The sequence below is a fragment of the Xiphophorus maculatus genome, chromosome 22, assembly GCF_002775205.1.
Source record: "Xiphophorus maculatus strain JP 163 A chromosome 22, X_maculatus-5.0-male, whole genome shotgun sequence".
Taxonomy (NCBI): domain Eukaryota; kingdom Metazoa; phylum Chordata; class Actinopteri; order Cyprinodontiformes; family Poeciliidae; genus Xiphophorus; species Xiphophorus maculatus.
The window spans coordinates 21,197,370-21,218,635 of NC_036464.1; the positions used below are offsets into that span (position 1 = coordinate 21,197,370).

The 21,266-nt window shown below is 39.6% G+C and overlaps 1 protein-coding gene across 3 annotated transcripts in view; it reads left to right on the top strand.

The window, feature by feature from the left end:
* Positions 1 to 4,307: 4,307 nt before the first annotated feature.
* Positions 4,308 to 21,266, top strand: part of LOC102223098 (inactive phospholipase D5-like) — a 57,419-nt gene continuing 40,460 nt past the window's right edge. For 2 of the 3 annotated variants that reach the window (XM_023326927.1, XM_023326928.1), the window contains exon 1: positions 15,851 to 16,149. In XM_023326927.1, coding sequence (XP_023182695.1) covers positions 16,144 to 16,149 — 6 coding nt within the window. In that variant the 5' untranslated portion in view covers positions 15,851 to 16,143. Of the gene's footprint in view, positions 4,505 to 15,850; positions 16,150 to 21,266 lie in introns of those variants that run through there. The other variant, XM_023326926.1, reaches the window with a different exon arrangement.

Below are 21,266 nucleotides of genomic sequence, written 5' to 3' on the forward strand. Positions count from 1 at the left end.
AGAAAGAAAGAAATAAAATAAAGAAATGTAAATAGCCATTGATGGTGGTAGTTTTACAAACTCAATCAAACCCAGTGCCTCCGAATATTAAGGAAAATAACCCTTTAACTGCTCTGAACGTTCTTATTTTTCTAATGTCGAAAGTGGTCAATATAAACTATAAACATTCAAAATTGACTAGTCTCTCCCAGCCAAACAAATAAGAAAAAATTATCATTTCCTGACTAGTAATTCACTTAAGACTGTTGTACCGATGACTGCATTAATAAATTACTGCCTGCTGCCTCCCCACCCTCTCTCTCTCTGCTGTGGTATAAACAGGCGGCTAATGACAGAATATGCACTGCTGCATTTGACGGCAATAAACTCTGTCTGATGTTTTACTGACGTGACGTTTTACGTCATTGCTGTTTTCTGCAAACAGCAGTGCTGCAAATAGCCTGCAAAGCTATCCCTGAAAGTTTTACGCTTTAATTTCTGTCTTTTTTTTTCCAGCTGGGGATCACTTTTGATCCAGGTAATGAAATGAAAGCGTTTCATCAATCGTACGTCCTTGCAGCGTACCAAACAGCCCGAAGCTTTTCCTCTCAAGCCTCAAATCTCAAAGCTTTTTAGGAAGCAGCAGGCTTCTTTGTGTGTGTGTGTGTGTGTGTGTGTGCGTGTGCGTGTGTGTGTGTAGGTGTGTGTGTGTGTGTGTGTGTGTGTGGGCAGAGTTGGCCCATGTTCAGTAAAGTGCTCTGATTAACCTGCATGTTCAGTATTCAGTCGGTGTTTCCATTGACGGTCGCTGGCCGCAGCTGCTTTGCAGAAAGGAATGTGACTTGAAAACAGGAGAAGTGGATGGGCTGGATGTAATGTGCCCACTTCCTCCCAAAAGCGCATGACTCAGCATTTTCTTGGAACCAACAGATTATCTGCCACATGAGAAAATGAGGAAGCGCAGATGAATTATGGATTATTGTCCTAACTTTTACTGTATGCCCAGTAACCTCAGTCTTTGTTTGATTAAACATACAAATATCCAGCCTTCAAAGGCAACGCAGTAGAAGTCAGCTTTTATTGACTTCGGTGGGAGGTGGGGGAAATGATTTTCATGCACAACATTTCTCTTGATTGTAGCTTTGAATCAATAGCACGGACAGTTCAGAAGCACTGCTTTAGCTTCCCGTAAGATTAACTATTCAATCACTCTACATATCCCAACCTTTTGTTAAGGAAAAATGATTATTTTTAGTGCTTAATACAGTTAATCTTACGACATGTGTAAAAGGTATATTCAGCACTCTTATTTGGAACAGCTTTGTGTCGAGCATTTGGGATTGAGCAGATGAGCAGGCATTCAGACAGGCAGGAGCCTCCCCACTGTGAGGCCGGGCCATAGGAGGCCATAAAATTAGCATTCCCGGCAGGGCAGAGAGACTTTAGATTTCACAGGTATCTGTGAAGTCTTATCTCAGGATCGTTCTGTACTCAGAATGACCGTGGGAGCCACGGGGGGGTCAGAGCACAGCGATGCGCTCTTTGTCTCGCTAGAAGACAGATGGCCCTTTGATCTTTGCGTAGATCAGGGGGAGTTCCAAGTTTCTCTGAGTGCTTAAGGGAGTTTCCAGTTGGTCAACAGGAGGAACGCCTTGAGTGCATAAATTAAATAGAGAAACACCTCTTTACTATAAGATTTCGTGTCAGGAGAAAAAATACAGAGAGCGGCCACCATTTTGCCTTTTTGCATCGGCTCTCTCCAAAGACGCGTCTTTGCCTTTTGTTTGTCTTTGTTTTGTGTTTGTCTGTCTTCCCCTTGTCTGTCTTTATTTTTATGAGAAAAATGCATATCTCTGTTGCTCTGCAGCTTTGTTGTTCATTGCTTTGTATGGAATTAAACTCTGTGATCTGTGACGTCAACGCGCTTTGTTGTTGTTTCACTTTAGCGCACGCCGCCGCCTGCTGAGGATCCGGGAAATTAAGGAGGAAAGAGCCAAACGTTTTGTCCAAAGTTAACATTAAATTATCCTCTCTTTTAACACTTTCAACTTTAGACCAATAAACTGAAACAACGTCTTCCAGAGTTCATCTTTTCCAATGAAATGGCGTTCAAACAAATGACAATGAAACCCTCTAACAGGCTTGAAGTGATCCTGTTTGCCATTATTTTATTTGGTTAATACATAAAACACCACATTGCAAGGAAATGAAGCTTGTTCAAAGTGGTGGTCAAAACTGGAATAAAGTTTGTGCTTCTTCTTTCCAAATGTGCTAAAAGTCCTATAAGAGATATTATGCATTACACACTACCATCAACGCATTAAAAGGAGCGCTCAATTGATGTAATGCCAATAGAGTTTTCCACTCATTTTTAAGATGTGGGTCAATAATTTTTAAGGAACATTTTTAAATAAAAATAAAGCAAACTACTCAAAATGCAACCTGACCCTCTAAATTTTGTTTGTCTTTTTAACAAAAGTAATTTTTTTTTCAATAGACGCACAGGTAAGTAGTTATATTAAACCATCTATAATCTGCTTTCTGATGAGGCAGTCAGATTAAACCTGCATCTTACTTTTCTTTTTCTTTCATTAAGCTAACATTTCTGTATTAAAAACACTTTTTTTGTCTGATGTATTATAATCTTAAATTATTTGTTTTCATTAGCTGTAAGTGGAAAATCATCATATTGGACAGAAATAGCGGTTTTAAAACATCAGCGTAAGTGTAGTTGCGCTATCTTAGTCAATAGAGATACTGAAATAAGACAATATTCTAACTAAGTGAATATGACTGTCATATCTGCCAGTAAGGATGACAATATCACTAGACATATTTAGATGTTAAAGCCAGCTCCGTTGATTTCCCTGACAGTGTGACGTTTTAAAAATTACTCAATGGTCCTTTTTTTTTTTTTTTTTTGTCTTTTTACATAAAAACATCAAGCAAATTGTTCAATTCTCTAAGTTGATGGTTTTGATGTCCATTGCTGACATTTTTAACAGAACCCGGAGGTTCTGGCATCCAATTAAGATTCATTGTTTCCATTTCAGTGCACAAGTCTCTCTGGCTGCCAGCCACTAATGGTCCCACTGTTTGTATCGTGTTTGTGTGTGGAAGTGAAGTTGTCTTACTCACATCGTGGGAACTCAATTCTCTTTTCACAGCCGCCGTTTTGGCAACACATCTCCCTGAAGGGGGACAACCTTTCTTATTAACAAAGCTACAGGACTGCGACTACAGCTGTAGTGAGCTTTAAATACATATCAAGGCAAGCCGCTCTTTTTGAACGTAGGCTGAAATAATAGAGTAAATTAGTATTTTGCAGTGTAGGAGTTTGCCCAGGAGGTGCCAATTAAAGGTTTTCGGCTTTGTTGCTTCTCTGGCATGATGAGGCAAGGTAAGGGAAGGGAGGTGCTGCAGCTCCACTGCACCACTCTGCTTTGATAGAGCTAGATGTGTGTGTGTGCAGGCGTGTGAGTGCGGGTGTGTGTGTGCGTGTGTGTGTGTGGTTTACACATTTATTAACTTAAAGGAAAGGAAAACATGAAAACAAAGACTAAAAGAGAAACGTTTGTGAACCGAGGAAGGACTGGGGGAAAAAAGAGAGAGTGAGAGGAAGTTATAAAAAAGAGAGAGCGAGAAGTAGAAATGGGTGTGTCCATCCACTGGTTCCACTGGTGTTTCTCACTGGGGTCCTTCATCTCTCTCTCTCTCTCTCTGTGATGCTGCACTCCTTTTACCCTCGCTCACTTTCTCTGGGTTTGCCAGCACACTCCCTTCTCTGCTCTCCTTCTCTTCCTCACACACACACACACACACACGCCCACCCCCCCACGCATGCCTCCACACTGGGGATGCCTGGATCAGTGGAAGCCCTGATCACTATTAGAGTTCCTAGTCTGCTGAGGGCTTAACAGGTCTGGCTCAGGCTAAATCAAATTCAGAGACTTTTTCAGGACACTGTCATAACATGAATCCTCACTGTTCGGACAGATCCATTTTGGAAGATTACCTTCAGCTTCTGGACTTCATCCCCACAGAGGTGAAGAAGGAAATCAGGGGTATGACGGCAGCTAAGGCTATTTCTTGATGCATTTGAGGAAAGCTGTAAATGCTAATCTTCTACATATTTTTGTATCTCTGAAAAGACTGGAACTGAATGCACGCAGCTCATGTTTTTTAAAATTATTATTATTATTATTATTATTATTATTAGAAATGTGATGTGCTAAATGTTCATGATGCAGCTGGGGGAAACAAATGTTTTCCACACTTATTAAAACATCAACAGGCAATTTAAATAGATTTTAAAAGATAAACTGCAACTAAAACTGAGCTGCAGAAATCGGCCAAGCAACCAGCCATGGAGGCGCGAGGGACCCGGGGCCAACTAGGAGGTCAAGACCTGAAGGGCTTTGGATTCCAGCCCCCTGGACACCCAGCCAGCTCCATCATAACTGCAGTCCAGCAGCAGGACTACTCGGCCAGCGTTTGGCTTCGCAGGAGGGAAAAGCTCGAACACGTAAGTTCTGAATGGAGAGAAATACTGGAACAACTGAATACAGAAGAGGAAGATTCACGTCCTGTAGAGGTCGGAAGGTGTTTTATCTCTGCAGCCACACTGACTGCTGATATATCAGAGCTGTCAGGATGCTAAAGTCAGTGCTGAAGATATAACTCGTAACCCTTATAGCAGTGGTGTCCTAACTTTTTGGCGTTTTGTACTTTTTGGTAAAGTACAAAACAAAATGTTTTGTACTTTTAATTCTAATTGCAAAAAGTTGTTTCTTTTTTGTTGTTTTTACTCGCTAAATAAACTACACACTATATTTTAATCAAATAATGAAAGCAGTCAGATGTCTGTAGTTCTTTGTATGCTTTAAACAAAAAGTGTCTTGCAGAATTGCCAGACTAAAAACTAAAAAACAAAACAAAACAGTAAATCATATCCTAAATTTTATATCAGCTAAATCATCAAAATGTTGTTGCTAAAATGAATGGGGCTATGTTTTAACTGAGGAGTGAAATTTATTCATTCATTCAATCAATTTGTCAAAAAATTGGGAGTGTTTGGTAGCGGCAGCATCATAATGTGGGCCAGCTGGGTCGGGGAAACCTGGTGATAGGGTGATATTTCATAACAATTTGTTCAGGACTAGACAAACGCAGAACAATAGCTATAAATTTATAGCTAGAGTTTAAATGGAGTGATTTAGATCCAAACTGGTTCAAATCTGAGAGTGGCCCAGTCAAAGATTCAAAGAGAATCTATGTCAAGACTCTAAAATTGATGTTTAGTGACTACAGGTAATCTGACTAAGCTTTTTTTTTAAGGTCTTTTGTGGCTGTAGTGTATTTGTATTTGCATTTGTGGTCAGACAGAAGAGAGGCTTGTGAGAGAGAGGGAAGATATGCGACAAAGGTCATCAAACCATGACCATGTTTGCCTTTTGGAATGCTGCGACGCATTTCAGTCATGTGCTGTTTTGCATTTTTCAACATTCATCCCCATGAGACTTTTGCACTCGGAGAGACATTTCCTCACACAAGCTGCTTCTTAAACTCATTGTTTATTGTTAGTGTTTTATTCGTTACCAGACAGAAGTCAGGAGCGGCTCTGGAGGCTCTCCGGCCTGCAGGTAAACAGAATCAACATTCAGCGTTAGGCTTCTAAGTGTGGAGATTTAGCATCAGGGAAAAGCCTAGAAAAGCTGGGTGCTGAATATTTGATGGTGGAGGCGAACAGCGTCGGGTCCTGAGAGCCGCTTCCCAGTCTGTCTGCATAATCAACCGGGATGATGAAGCAGCCTGTCTTCGTCCCGCAGTCTCACAGAATGGAGACAGAAGTTTAAGTTTAAAAAGGTTTTCTGGAAAATTTTTTTTTTTTTTCTTGTCTACAAATGTCAGATCACAGACACGCGGAACCTCGCAGCAAATTCTTTTTTCATTTTCTGCACACCAAATGCACCACATACACATAATGTAGGCTCTTTATGTATTATTAAACAGTAGCCAAAGTGGACCTGAACCTTACTGCTGCTGGAATTGTTTTTCATTATTGTTGCGATCCTTTCACAGCATTTGCTCCCCTTTTGTCCAAGAATAGATTATAATTCTGCTATTAGTCTATAAAGCACTAAATGGTCATTTATAAATAGGGATCACCAAGTCTCCACAGCATATGCTATGTTAAGTTGTTATTTCAGATAAATATTTGTATGTTTAAATAAACAAAGACTGAGGTCACTGGACACACAGTAAAAGTTAGGACAATAATCCATAATTCATCTGCGCTTCCTCATTTTAAAAGCTTTTTCTATCCAACAATCACAAATGTAAATGTCTAACTCTTGCTCTATTGTCAAATCTCAGTGTTGAAGTGACACTAAGATTCAGCTTTTTGACAACAAACCCTTCAAACTGCTATGTATGGTGAAGGATATGTGAGGCCCAATATACTTTGTTGGAGTGCATCTTATCAATAAGCCCTTAAAATACCAGATTTTAAATAAAAGTCAAATTAATTCTTTCTAAAAGAAATAAAAAAATAAGATACATCATTAGCGAAAGAAACAACACATAACAGTCAAAAGATGTCCCTGAATAAGTAAACTACTCTCCACTAAATAAATGTGCTCAACTTGATAGTCGGATTTTTAAAATTCTCAGTGTGAGATACGTTTTATTCAATATATGATTTTTAATTTTTTTATTTTTTGCAGATCTTCGAGAGCGGTGGGGAAAATTATAGAGGGAGCTGAATGTTGATAATATCTGACAGATTCGATTTCCCGGACTTGCCATGAAAAACTAGATGTTTAATGAAATTTTCTTTGGAAGAAATGGTCTGCACATAAATCTAACGGAAGAGTAGGAGTTGATCTGCTGACAGAGAGAGAGATGATAAATGGAGTTAAAAGTAATGCAGGAGACAGATGAGGAGTTTGATGAAAAGTGCTGCCGGATGTTGGTGCTGACCAATTTTATTTAACACGAGAAAATCTAGATGCATAATTAGAGTAACAATTGTAACAATCTCTCTGTCAACACGTCTCTTAAAAGTTGATATACTCCCATTTTTATACTTATTTCAGAAGCATTGCATATCCTTTTAGAATTCATGCTCTCGTTATTAAATATCAATTATAAGCCATGCTTCTGCGGTTGAAACTAATTCACATACACCTTTTTCCCTGACTGCCTGCAAAGTTAAGTCAGACTAAACTTCTCTTTTTTAGGTCAGTTAAACCAAAAAAAATTCTACTTTCTAAAGGCTAAAAATAAAAGATATAGTTTCAACTGTATCTTAAATATGTTTTCCAAAACAACAACAACAAACAAACCTGTTAAAACCTGTGGTATACTTTCAGGAGACTTCACAGAGGAAACATTTGGTCTATTTTATGTTGCGGTCCAACATTTTTAAAAGTTGCTCCACAGGCATCTTGTCAAGTGTGATATAATCCACCCTACTTTAAGTGGGTCATGTTGCCCTGCTGGAAAAAGTAAATAGAGTTTTACCACATCATAATTCACAAAGGAAAACTGATCTGTCAGTATCATCTGGGTCTTTTACAAGTAGTTACGAAAAACAAAAATTAAGCCTCACAGTTAAATTAACGTTTGCTGATTTTTGCCGGCACTCTGTTTGGTCATTAGATGTATTTCATCACAGCAAAGCTGCAGGTACTTCGTCTGATCCTAAGTCTGCTTTTGATTGATATGTACATTAAAAACGTTTTTTGTAATCACGGATGGTAAACCATTAAAGCCACTGGAAGGCTTAATATTAGTTTCTTCTTTATCAGACCTTTATTAACCAGCTAATGGCTCCATTGAGCTCAACACTTGTTTCACAAGAAAATAACAAAACCTTAAAAATATAAAATGTTATGAATTTGACAAATAAAGAGCATAAGCAATTGTTTATTTAGGATAAAAAAATGTACAAAATAAAAAAAATACATAATTAAATCATTAATTAAATGAAACCAACTGAAACAGCAACAATTTGAGCTTGAAAACAGAGGCACTGTTGAACGGTTTTATAAGATCTGTCTAACTGTTAGTTGCTGAATTTTTGAGGTTGGTTTTCACTTTTATCCTGGACTTTCACAAGCATAGGTTGACTGGTTTTTTTCCCGTTTTTTAATTAGTTTTTTTGTCTATGCTCCACTTCATGTGGTACTGAAGTGGGTTTTCTAAAACTAAGTGCCTTAAATGATGCATTAAGAGTCTTTGAGTGGGAGCTGAGCAGATTGTCCATTATGTCATTATGTTATTCTGGACTTTCTGCACACGAACGTCATCCCGGCTTCACACGCTTGCTTTTAGATTCACACATCACCCTGGGAAACACTGTGTAATCTTTAACTTCCTCTGTTAGCTGATGGATCCAGTGTGTTTGTTTAAAACAAAACAGATCAACAGCTGACAGGCTGGCTAGGGAGGCTAACTCTGCATCACTTAGACCAGGGGTCTCAAACTCCAGTCCTCGGGGGCCGCAGTCCTGCAACTTTTAGATGTGCCTCTGCTGCACCACACCTGAAAAGAATAATTAGGTCATTAGCAAGGCTGGGAGAACTGATCTACACAAGGAGGAGGTAATTAAGCCATTTCATTCCAGCGTTTTGTACCTGTGGCACATCTAAAAACTGCAGGACTGCGGCCCTCACAGACTGTGAAATCTCCCGGAGGAGTTTTAGGGATTGACAGTTTGTAGTGGAGAAGTTGACTGCATTTTCACTTTAGTGGCAGCGGGATTGATAGGTGGCTTAAGTTGGCAGTATTGGTCAGACTTTATCAGGCACTAAGGAGATTTACCCCCCTAGTCTAACGAGGAGGAAGTTAGGTTCATTCGTTTTCCCATATACGTGTGCTGATGGAAGGAAGTCTATGAGGGAAGGCAGCATTTATCCCAGCTGAAGTGACATTAATTCAGTGTTGCAGATTAAGAGTCAAAGAAATCCCTGCATGTACTTGTTTTTCCGTCTTGGGAATTTGATGGAATGTTTTTGGAAAGTTGCACACACCACCCGGGATTTCAGTACCTGTCAGCTGCATTGCATTTGGTCGGTCAGTCTGATCGTAGGGAATGATTGATACCAGATTCTAAATAAACGCCAAATTCATTCTTTCTAAAAAAAAATATATATAAAAAAAAAAAAGCAAAAGGGGGAGAAAGAAAAAAAAAATTCAAAATTTTGTTCTTTTTTAGAAATAAATGTTTCTAAAAATTTTGCTGCTTTTTTGGTATGAAAAAACAGCATCATTTATACCAAATAAATGCTGCTTGCATTTGTTTTTGGTATAATGCAAGCAGCTAAATTTTGCTTTTTGAATAAGCAATATTTAGCTGCTTAAGTCGCTTATTCCAATGCGCAAAATAAGAATCTGATCAGATTAGCATTTCCTTTTGAAAAAAAAAATCCAGATATAATTATAGTAGAAGCTTGTTGATGGCTGCATTTACCTTTTGGTGGGAGTGTGCAAACAGTGTATGCATTAAAAAGAAAATAAATGATCACAAACCTCAGATTAGCATGGCTTTCATAAATATAAATAGGCGTAAACTCCTGATCCAAACGACATACTGTACATATACGTATGTGTGTTTTAACTGAACTTACTTACTGAACAATTTGGAATAAAGATAAAATGTCACAAAATATATATATTTCTTTACTGAACTACAGCAAACAAAACAAAGTGGAATTTCTCCTAAAGTTTACAGTGCTTTAGTGAAAGAGTTGCTGTCTTCTCTGCTCATTTCCTACAAACTCAATCTCTGCAGTCCAGCCTTTTTAGTCCATAATCATCTCAGGCATTGTTGTCCACCTTCACAGCAGCACAGGCCCCATTTCTGCAGCTATGGACAATTATTTTCAGACTTCGTCTCCCTCTTATCTGTACTTGGTGAATTTTTATCTGGCAGTCATTAGCAGGAGAAACGAGTCACCTTTATCTTTGAGATGTTTCTCAGCAGTTCGGCATTAAGCAGCAGCTCCATAATAATGATGCTTTTTGTTCTTTCAGCTGCCCCACACACTTTCCTCTCAGTATTCAGAGTTGCTTTAATTAAAGCTCTTTCTTGTTGTCTGTTAAAGCAGATGCTTGCTTTCTGGGAAGGCAGCAAAGGTAATGGGAGGTGAATAAAATCAAATAGGAAGCACATCAGAGCCCATTTGACAGAAGTTGCCTTTTTTAATTGTCTGCAAGTGTCATCTGTATCTGGAACTTGAAAATCTAACTAGGTGTGAGCTGCGCATAGCTGGAAGCTTAGTGCAAACTCCAGGAGACGAAACACCCGGACGCTCTGGGTGTTTCGTTCCCTGTTTCACATCCTGCCTCATCCATTCTGCAGCAGCAGCTTCTTCAGATGTGAAGAAGAGTCATGTCCTGTCACAGATTCTCAACTACATTTAGCTCCAGACTAACTCATGCATTTTAGCGCAGGATTGTTGCTCTGCAGGAAAGTACACTTTGGTTTTTCCTCAGGATTCCCCCCGTATTTATCTGCGTCCATCTTCCCCCTAACTCTGACCAGTTTCCTCGATCCTAGTTGGAGTAAACAGCACACAATGACACCACAGTCATCATCATTTGTTGAGGAGATGGTGTGTTCAAGGTACTGTGCAGTGTTTGTTTTCAGCCACACACGGCGTTGCATGTAGGCAGAAAAGTTCTGCTGTGGTTTCAGCGATCAACGTCTGTTCGTTGTCTCCTCTCCAAGCTTTACCTGCTGTTGGGAAGTTCAACACTGGATGTTTCATACAGGGCAGATTAATGGAGTGTACAACGACTGGTTGTGTAGTCCGTTATTGGATGACAGATTAAACTTGAACTTTGTTGGATTTTTCAGAATATCGCCCTTGGAGATTTTACCATTAATTGCTGTTTTCAGGCAAACAGTTTCTCTTTGGTAAGAGCTACAAATCTGATGATGGGAAGAGACGTAAATCAATAAGTTGCCTCAAATCTCATCTATGTGTGTGTGTCAGTACATTACACTGGTCAACAGCCAAAAAAATTTCTGGGGTTTTTCAACTGTTTTAGGGTCATTTTGATGTGCTGACTCTAAAAATTCCATTGGTTTTGCTCGACCAGGTCAACTTTCTGAGCTATGGATGCAACATGAGCATCAAAATGCACGACTTGTTCTCACATCTGGATCGGTTTCCTGAGAACCTGGGGAGAGATTCCATCAGGACAGAAATTAGATAGGGTACTCTGATTTACCAGCACTGTACGGCTAAATAAACCTGGTCTCCCTCTCACAGACTTCACCTTGTCTATATTTAAACATGTTAGTGATGCTGAGGTTCTTAGTAGGAAGGGCTTCGGGGTCGTGGGCGGGTTCTGTCTAAGGCCCCATATTACCTTGGTCCGGCCCTGCATGAACAGCCGCTGCGATGCGCATCTCTGGAATCTACCTGGAATCTACCTGGAATCTACCTGGAATCCCCGGTGGCCCCTGTCAGTCCGCCGATGCTTAGGGAACATTTGGATTAATTTAATTGTGGCATGTTTGGCTATAAGCTGCAGTTCTAGTTATTGCGACAATATTTTCTCTGATCTTTATTTTATTAACTCTAAATGCTCTGGGCCGAATCTTTAACACTTGAGGTTCTGCAATAACTTCTATTTACAGTCGTGAACCTCCAGCCCAGATCCCTTCAGCAGCGGCTTTAACCCGCCTGGTAGAAACGTTAAAGAGAAGCAGAGCGAACAGAAACCAGGTGGTACCGGGTGGTACCGGGTGGTACCGGGGCTTTGCGCTGCGTCGCGACTCGTGGTGACAGTCTCAGTACCATGTCTAATATCAGGACGTCTGATATAAAGACAGACATTCTTCCTATATCTGTCGGTGGGACCGACTCAGACTGCCTGTAGCGAACCGGGCCTTTAGGTGCCTGATTAAGTTAAAGTCAGAAGTTTTCTCTGCAGCCGAAGCATTTCTGTGTTTTAGGGGCGAGGCGCGGAATTCCCGCTATTGCGAGGACAATTACAATGATATAAATAGAAACAGTTTTTCTAGCGTCAACATCTGACGTCAACGTTTTTATTCACAAACCAGTGTTTAAAAAAAATATTCTTGCCCATAATTTGATAGTTACAGGGCACAGATCCGCCCCCTCCTCCTCACCATGGACCCGGAGTCTGAACAACATGGAGGCTCTGAGAGTCATTATTAGACTGAGGGCAGCCAGACTAGTTTATTTTGCTAAATTATTGTATTTAGCTAAATGTTATTGATGAAGGGCACAAATGGCCTTCTGACATATAGATTAAAATAATTAAAAATAAATTTAAAAAAAAGTTTTTTGAAAAAAAAAAAAACCCTCAAAAAGGGCATTAAGGGCATAAAGGATAAAAGGGGTAGGGGGCTCAAGCCCTTCAGACATTTTGCTTACATTTGCTGTTGGGCCAGCAGAGGGAGCTGTTGGACAATGTAGCAAACAAATAGATCCAACTCATTTGCAGTTAATTGGCTGTATATTTTCATATTGAGACAACATGTTGTATCAAGTTGAGTTAAAAAAAACTGAAAAGTATAACCAGACTAATTTGCGAGTTTCATTAATTGGGTAATTAACAGAGACCCATTAGGTTCTCTTTCATCTCGACAAATTATTCTTTTATGATTATGTCTTAATACAGTTCCTCCTGATCAGTGAGATTAGTTTGTTTTTTTTTCAAAGGTTCATCTGGGTTTAGTCAGGGCTTGAAAGCTGTGATCCCTCTCTGGATTTATGTCCTCTAAAAACATGGAAACAGAGAAAGTGAAGCAGCTACAGCTCACCCCCTGACATCTCTCTCTCACGCTGTTTGGCTGAAGCAAGAGCTGACCTTTCCATGTTGTGTAGCGTCTGAGGAACCCCCCTCACCATCTGCCAGAGAGCACGGCAAATAATATATTTTTTTAAAAAGTCCAAAGGTCAACTGTAAAAACAGACTGGCTGTGAAATGGCCCGGTCCGAGCTGTCCACCAGCAGACAGGGTCAAACAGAGATCCGCTGTAAGCAGCGAGAAAGCTGAAAGTAGCAGTTTTACAATGAAACATGGAACCTGAACCTGACACAATTTTTTAAAATATCTAACATATTTTTCAGTCAGAGAATGTTTCCTTTCAAGCGTGTGAGGTAAGTGCCCCTTGGCGTTATAGTCTCTTTGACGGCTCCTGCGATGCGGAGCTCACTCGGAAACTTCACAAGACCGTTCACATCGGGCCGAGATGGAGTTTCACAAACCAAAAGGCAACCGATTAGTCACCCTGGGGCTCTGCTCAGAGGTCTTATCGAATGAATGATAAGCACGAATAAATTACTTCCTCCTGCCTTTGAGATTTATGTTTTGCCATTTCTGGGCTCACTGACACTTCAAAGACTGATGATGTTGCGGGACATAAAGTGACAGAATTAGACGATAACAGCTACCTGCTTTCTGAGTTAGCAGCAGCAGCAGAAGGAAAGTGAGTCAGCAGCTCATCATAGACGTGTCACTGCTGCTAAGAAATGAATCAAAAAGTTTAGAGCGGTTGATTTATGGGAGCAAAATCTTTTGTTAGATGTTAGATCCTGAGGCTGCTGAAGTTTCAGTTCGATATGAAATGTAACGGACATGATTCAGTCTAGTATTTCATCTTTAGGTTACACTTTTCTTTTGTTTCTCTTTGCGCTCTGCAGTGCTGTCTATTCCTGTCTGAATCACAATGACACGATCTGTCAACAAATTATTGTAAAACATTAAATGTGAATCTTGCCATTGATCTCCCAGAGTTACAATTTACGACACTTGTCATAGAAACGTTAGCCACAGTTTACAACCCTCCAGAGCACTGTTATATTGACATATTGACTAAGCAATTTGACTGTCTTATCCATACACAATGAAACAAAAACTTGTCATTACTACGTTTCCTGACTCTGGAAACATGTAATTGACAGATATTTAGTTTTGAGCGATGAACCAAGGATATTGAGAAAGACATTGGCTCTTGCAAATGATTCGAGAAATGTACCAAAGTGACTGAAAAAACAGTCATTCAAGTGTGTAGGACAAGGAATACATGTAAACGTTGCAAGACTCAGGACTGCAGTTTGAGTCCACCTCCTAAAGGAAGACTGTCCCTGCAGTGCTGTAGGTAGGACAGAGCCTCCTACACCTGTCTGTTGGACCACAAACTCTCTTCACAACGAATATCCTCTCTGAAACAATCTTGTAGAGCGTCTTATTCAGGCCTCTGCAGGCGTCTGTGACGTCGTCACACGCTGCATCCATGGCAGCCAGGAATCCCTGTATATGGATGGCGGTCATAAACTTATCCATCTCTGTTGTGGGAATAATTCATCAATGGGGTAAAGAAATGAAGAGCAGGGCGAGAGAGGAACTCCATCAGCATCCCGCTGTGGGTCACAAACCATATTGTGATTATGCTGAAGCCATTATGTTCTCAGCCTCTTCTTCTTCTTCTTCTGCTCCTCTGCTGTTCATCATGTCCAAATCCTTGTCCTTCCATTGTCAGAAATGCAATACTGTGTTGTGCTCTGGCTGCATGCCACGCACTATATACTTGCCAATCGATGGTTCAATAGATGCACCTTTGAGTTATTTCAGGAAGCTTGTTGACTATTGGTTGACCTAATGCTTTGTACATTTACCTACTTTAGAGAAACTCAGAATTCAAGTGGGAGTGATTTACCAATGGAGTTCAGATTTAAAAAAAACAACAACAAAAAAAACAAGGCAACTTGTTCCAGCAAGAGAGTGGTCAGACAGGATTTTTTTCATGACAACACTTCAATGACAAACTTATTCTTAAATGTTGAGGTTAAGACTATTCAATAGGAAACATTAAAGTACATTTTGAGCCACATGCCTTTAGCAATAGAAAATGTAGGAAGAAAGCATGGAATCGAATGCGATCACTTCTTCACTTCTTCAGCAAAATGAGAAACTGCCCCCCGACAGGCACAAACAGTGATTCAAAGATTGAACAAGTAGATATTAGAATTTCAATCCCGTTCTGAGAAATGCACAGAGAAAAACAGTAATAAAGTGCAGTTGTTTCCCCCCTATTAACCACTCTGAGTCAGCAGAGTTGCAGCATTGGCTGTCTAAGCAGAAGCTGACTTGCGTTTTAGAGAGCCTTCTATGTTATTGTCTGGTAAAGGAATTGGCATTTAAGAACTACTTTTAGTATATCCTTAAAAAGACAAATTGTCTCTCAGCTTTTACCTTTTGTCTCTCTGTTCCAATTGTTTAATGCAGTTTGTTAAATGTTGTCCTGGAGATTTACTCAGACATTAGCAACTGCATCCATACCGTGTTTGATGTAACGACAGCAGAACATGCTCCGAAAGGTGAGAGGAGAGACAAGCAGGATGGATGTACGGGGCTGGACTGCGTTACCGCTCTCCCCTCCCCTTTATGGGTGTGTGTGTGTGTGTGTGTGCAGGGAGAGCAGGGAAATGTGAGCCTGCTATTAGGGGGAGAAGAGAGGCGAGATAGCAGGAGGAAGACAGGAAGGATGGAGGCAGGGATGAAGAGAGAGAGAGAAGGAGAAGGTGGACAAACATTCGATATGGCGAGATGAGAGGAAAGGAGGAAAGTGAGACACAGCAGAAGGAGAGGGGAGAAAAAAAACAGGAAGAGATAGATAGATAGATAGATAGATAGATAGATAGATAGATAGATAGATAGATAGATAGATAGATAGATAGATAGATAGATAGATAGATAGATAGATAGATAGATAGATAGATAGATAGATAGATAGATAGATAGATAGATAGATAGATAGATAGATAGATAGATAGATAGATAGATAGATAGATAGATAGATAGATAGATAGATAGATAGATAGATAGATAGATAGATTGATTCAGAGTTTTCATTCATATAGTTGGACAAGACTTTGAGAAAGGGAGCCACTTTCTGCTCTCTCACTCTTTCTGAGCCACACACACTCTTTTCACACACACAGACATTTACAAACAGCAACACAGAGATTTTTTTGCTGTGCAGAGAGGGAAGGACTCCCCTCGCCTGTGTCTCTGGGTGGAAAAGGGGGGGGAGCTAAGGACCAGGAGACGTAGATCCACTCTTTCTGTTGCACGCCAAGAGAAGCACATGTGCTCTGGACAACAGAGGGAAGCATCATGAAGGTGAGCTCTGCATCCTTACAACTGCTGCGTCTGTCTGTCTGCCGGCGTCGTGTTGTGCGTTGCGTGGCTCGGTGTGAAGTGGAGGAGAAAGTGATAAGTCACTAAGTGCACGAAAGGAGGTCTTGGCAGCTGGAGAGCAGCTGTGCCTATCGGAGACTGACTGTAGCAGGTTGTAGAGGTTGGCTGTGCTGTACCTGCTTGTGCTCACCGCGCTGATGTTATTAGAACTATTCAGTGTGCATCCAGCCATGTCGGTGTACATACTAATGCAAAGAGCTCTGTATTGGTCCATGAGGTTTTATTATGAAGCCGGGGTGCTTTACTGTGACATGTTGATGAGGGGAGGGAAATTTGCCATAGGCTGATTTTATGGCAGGTTAGAACCAGAGAATTGCTCCCATGAAGGTGTGAAGTGTATCTGACTATGGAAACATGTAATTGAGTCATCGGCATTTTTCTTTACTTATCTCATTTTTTTATTTACATATGTATTTATGTATGTGTCTTCCTGTATTCATCTGAAAATGTTTCGAGTTGGGGAAGCAGTTAGTTTGTTTTAGTTTCCTCCAAGCAATTGTCTGTTTGAAGCTCGTAATACACTGACAAGACGTCAGGTCGCAAAAAAAGATTATTATTTACGACGGTGGACACTTTGTTAAGATGATGCAAGCCTTAAAGTGTCAAACTGCAGCACAGGATGCGCAGGGTTTCGTGCACCTGAGCTACAGAGAGGATGGGTGTTAGGTTTACTCCAGAATCTCTCTACGCATTGTCAAACTAAAAATACAGGACATTCTTCAGAAGATAGTGAGCTCACGGGGTTGTATTTACATCCTTTGATACGTATGCAGCTGAACTAAAAACATGACTTTAAAACATTGTGTTCATAGATGTACGACTAATCTGGCCAGAAGTTGACACTTATCACAAGCAGAAATGTCCTATCGTGATTTATTTCATTTAGGATGTAGTTTTATCGTTGCAGTACGGAATTTTCATAACAGCAATTGAGTGAACAAGTCTACATTTCTTGTGGTACGTACAAGAAAACGTATGCATTCAAGTCTATATAGTTGCTTCATAATTATTTTTAAACCATTGATATTGATTGTTGTACGATCATAACACCATCCATCAAACCAAACGTCTTATGGAATGATGATTGTATGTACTCTGATTTAGCGGCACTGTACGGCTAAATAATGAGTGATGCAAACTGTATTAGCATTTATTTTTGATTTATGTCTTTAGCTCATTTTGAAGCTACACGGCGTTCTGCTTTGGATGTTACATATTCAAGATATTTATCTGGCAGGAAGGAAAGGTATAACTCAATCTGTCAAAAATGATTCTTATTTTTCCAGTCACTGCTCCCAACTGTGTATGCAATTTACCTCATTTGTTTCATGAGACACGAGGGCCGCATGTCTATAAGAGCAAGTAACTCATCCAAAACATTTCACTCATTGAAAATTCAATTACTGTGTAATAAAATTTGCTAATATAACCAGAAAGAAAAAAATAACTGCAGTAGGTGTTCTTTCTCCCCCGCATAACAGATAAACTCTGTTACTGTTTTATCTTTTAGTAGTTTAATTTCATCATTCTTTCGTCTCTTGCTTAAGAGTTTAATAATTTATTGAAAGGCAGTAATAATGCTTCAAACATTTACTTATAGACCAAATCTAACCTGTTGTTGCGCAACATATGTACCCAGAAATTCTCCATCTTTTTTGTTCTTTTGCACAAATGGCGCATAGCAACAGCTTTGAATCAAGGTTTAATTCCCTGCTGAGTAAAACAGAAATATTTATCCAAATTTGTAATTTCATCACAACTCTAATCAGGAACTAAAGTGTACTTAGACTTGCTGCAGAGTACATACACCGAGTAGCTCAGCTGTTCTTTCAATAAAAATCACTGCGCCGTCCCACGTGACTGAGACCCGTTTGTCAGATTTTATGCTTCCTTTTGTCTTCTGGTGCCATATGTTTCTTACTTTGCAGGGCAGAGCCTTGAGAGTGGACCGCTGAGCAAAAAAAAAAGAGGCTTAGTTTGAGTTTCAGCAAGACTGCAGGGAGCAGCAAGAGGAAGAGGAGTGATGGAAAACAGGGGGCAGAAAGAGCAGAGAGAGAGAGGGGTACCACAAAGAATGAGTGGGGTAATGATTTAAAGTACAGTAGTGAAAAAAAGAAGAGAATGTATTGAAATATGGTACACGAAAAGAAGCTTAGCAACAGCATAGATTTGAAAATATGTTTACGACAAAGGTTTCCAAAGTCAGTCCTTTAGGGCTTAGGATAAACTCTGGGATGAAGATATAGAGATAGAAACTTTTATCTATTTCAAACGCCAGTAATTAAGATATTTAACAGTTCTATTACTCTATAGCAGAGACCTATTGAGACTGATCCTATTGCAAGATGCTGGCTAAACCTGTCACATAATGAAACACCTACTCCACTACCTGAATGCTGAGTATGTCAAAAACCAGTTTGAGTGCTATAAACTTACAACATCTGTGCTGGAAGAAGCTGGAGAAGAAGATATGAAAATCGGAATGTATTATTCAGTAGGTTCCAAACTATGAATCAGCAATTTGTGTTCTTTGCTGTCACTCGCTGTCCCAAGTCGGATAGTTTATTGAAGTAATTTTCCAGCAGCGTCATGCAAATCTTGGATGCTTTGTCTTGGTGAAGAATATCAATATTTAATAGACGAAAACCCCGTTAATTAGCAAAGAAGATGCCAAGCATTTTTACAGCCAAAAACACTTTAAAAATTAATATCTTCAAAGTCGCTGAAATCGGATGAGTCGTGGTGGGATTTGGTGTTGCATCGTCTGAAGCTGGTTCTTAGGAAGAAGTCTGTATTTTTTTTAACACCAGGAAAACTTCACGCTTGATTCGGTATTGTTTCAAGAAGCGACACCACCCTCGATGAGAGACGTTAAATAACACCAATGATGCCTCCTATGGCAGCGTTTTAAAAGGTGATTTCACAACAAAGGCACAGGAAAGCCTTTTGGAGCGAATATGTTGATTTAGCTTTGTTAGCCACTTCTGGGTTGGTTTTGATTCCTTCTCTGGAAATGATAAGGCGTTGAAGAAGATCCTTTAAAAAAAAAAAATCTTAACTCTTACAATATGACTTCTTCTTACCCACTTTCTATCTGTTTTACTTTTTGTGAGCCAAAGAATACATCTTCGAGGTAAGATCGAGTCCCAGACAGGATGATTCATGGTTTCTCTGTAATTCATCTTACTATGAATTACTGAATCTTTATCTCTAAAATTACTCATTTATATGAATATCGAAAATCAGGAGCCCAGGGACTTTTTTTTTTTTTTTTTACCTGAAACATTTATAATGTAAGTTGAAATCTCAAGACTATAAAGGTGTTGTGGAGAGAAATGTACTGCCTGGTGTCAGAAAGCTCGGTCTCAGTTGCAGGTCATGGGTCTTTCATCAGGATAATGGCCCAAAACACAGCTAAAAAGAGTCAAACATCGGACTATTCTGAACTGGCCTTCTTGAGGTCTGACCTAAATCCGGTTGAGCATGATGTGGAAAGAGTGGAAACATGCTATCTGGAGAAGACACTAGAGACCGCCGGAGCAATAAGTTTTATTCAAAAATAATTTTTGTTCAATTTTCATTCATTATTACCTTTATCAGTTTCAAGTTATTCCAGTTTCCACTGTGTGCTATGCATTCACTGAACAGAGAGGCACCGCTTATTAAAGTGGTCAGTGAATGTATTATGAAAAGGACAGGAAGTGTACCACATGCATGGCGTGTGTTAAGAAGACTGCTGCGAAGAATTGCATTTGCTATCACCTAAACAAAGTTGCAGTCTCAAAATTACAGACAAACATTTTTTTTTTCTTGATACTAGATACGTTACAAATTTAAGTTGCTGACACACACACTTCTTAAATTACACAGACTCTCTGTAAGCTGGACCATCTCATTTTCTCTCTTAGTTCAGCAGCTGGACCCGTGACAAGATGCAGTGGAGCAGTAAACATAAAGACGTACGCCCTAACAGAGGCCGACAAATATCTTAAGGGAACTTTTCAACAGCAGCACACATTGATTGTGTCAGAATTTCATCGGCCGCTCAATTTCGTTTTTTACGTAAAAATAAGAATATAGAATAGAATAGAATAGAATAGAATAGAATAGAATAGAATAGAATAGAATAGAATAGAATAGAATAGAATAGAATAGAATAGAATTACTTTATTCATCCCAGCAGGGAAATTATTTCGCAGTTACAGCAGCATAGAGACAAGACACACAACAACCACCACTGAGTAGCAATTGTAGACCAAATAAAAATAAAAATAAGATATAACATGCTGTCAATATAAAAAGCAACTTAGAGCAGTATTTCATATATTATTCATATAGTATTTCAATATTTCACAAAGGAAAAGAAAGATTTATATTTATTTGCGATATCCCTACAGCTCTGAGACAGGGATGTAAATGGAGTCTTTAACATTACAGTAATGTAATAGATTGGTCCAGTTTTCCCAAGAAGCTAGCTTTGCAAACAACCCCTACTTGGTTTTGAAGCACCAGTAAAATAAATAAATTAATTAATTAATTAATAAACATCAATTGGAGAATTTACTTTTCAACATGTGTATGTCTGTGTGAGAGAAAATAATGGTTTTATCCAAACTGCAGTGACCCTCAGGCCGCCCCGACACATTTACGGAGGCAGAAGCTTAATATCTTCACACACACACACACACGCGCGCGCAACACCACACGCCTGTGCACCCCCGCACACACACATACACACCCCCACTTGCAAATTGAAAAAAACTGACTCTACACTTTGGACAGACACATTATTCGTCATCCTGTGCTAACAAGGGATTATCCAGGCATAACAGATGACACCTCTCAGAACATTACAAGATCTTAGCAGAGAACACGCTGTCTGATTTATCAAAGCATTAATTATGAATGTCTCTGAAGTGGAGCTAAGGGGGAGCCGAGGAGAATGCGTCGATTGTTTATTGGTCAGTGTATCTGCACATCTATGGTTAAACACAGCATCTGGGTCTTGTTAAACATATTCCACCTGTGTAGTTTTATTG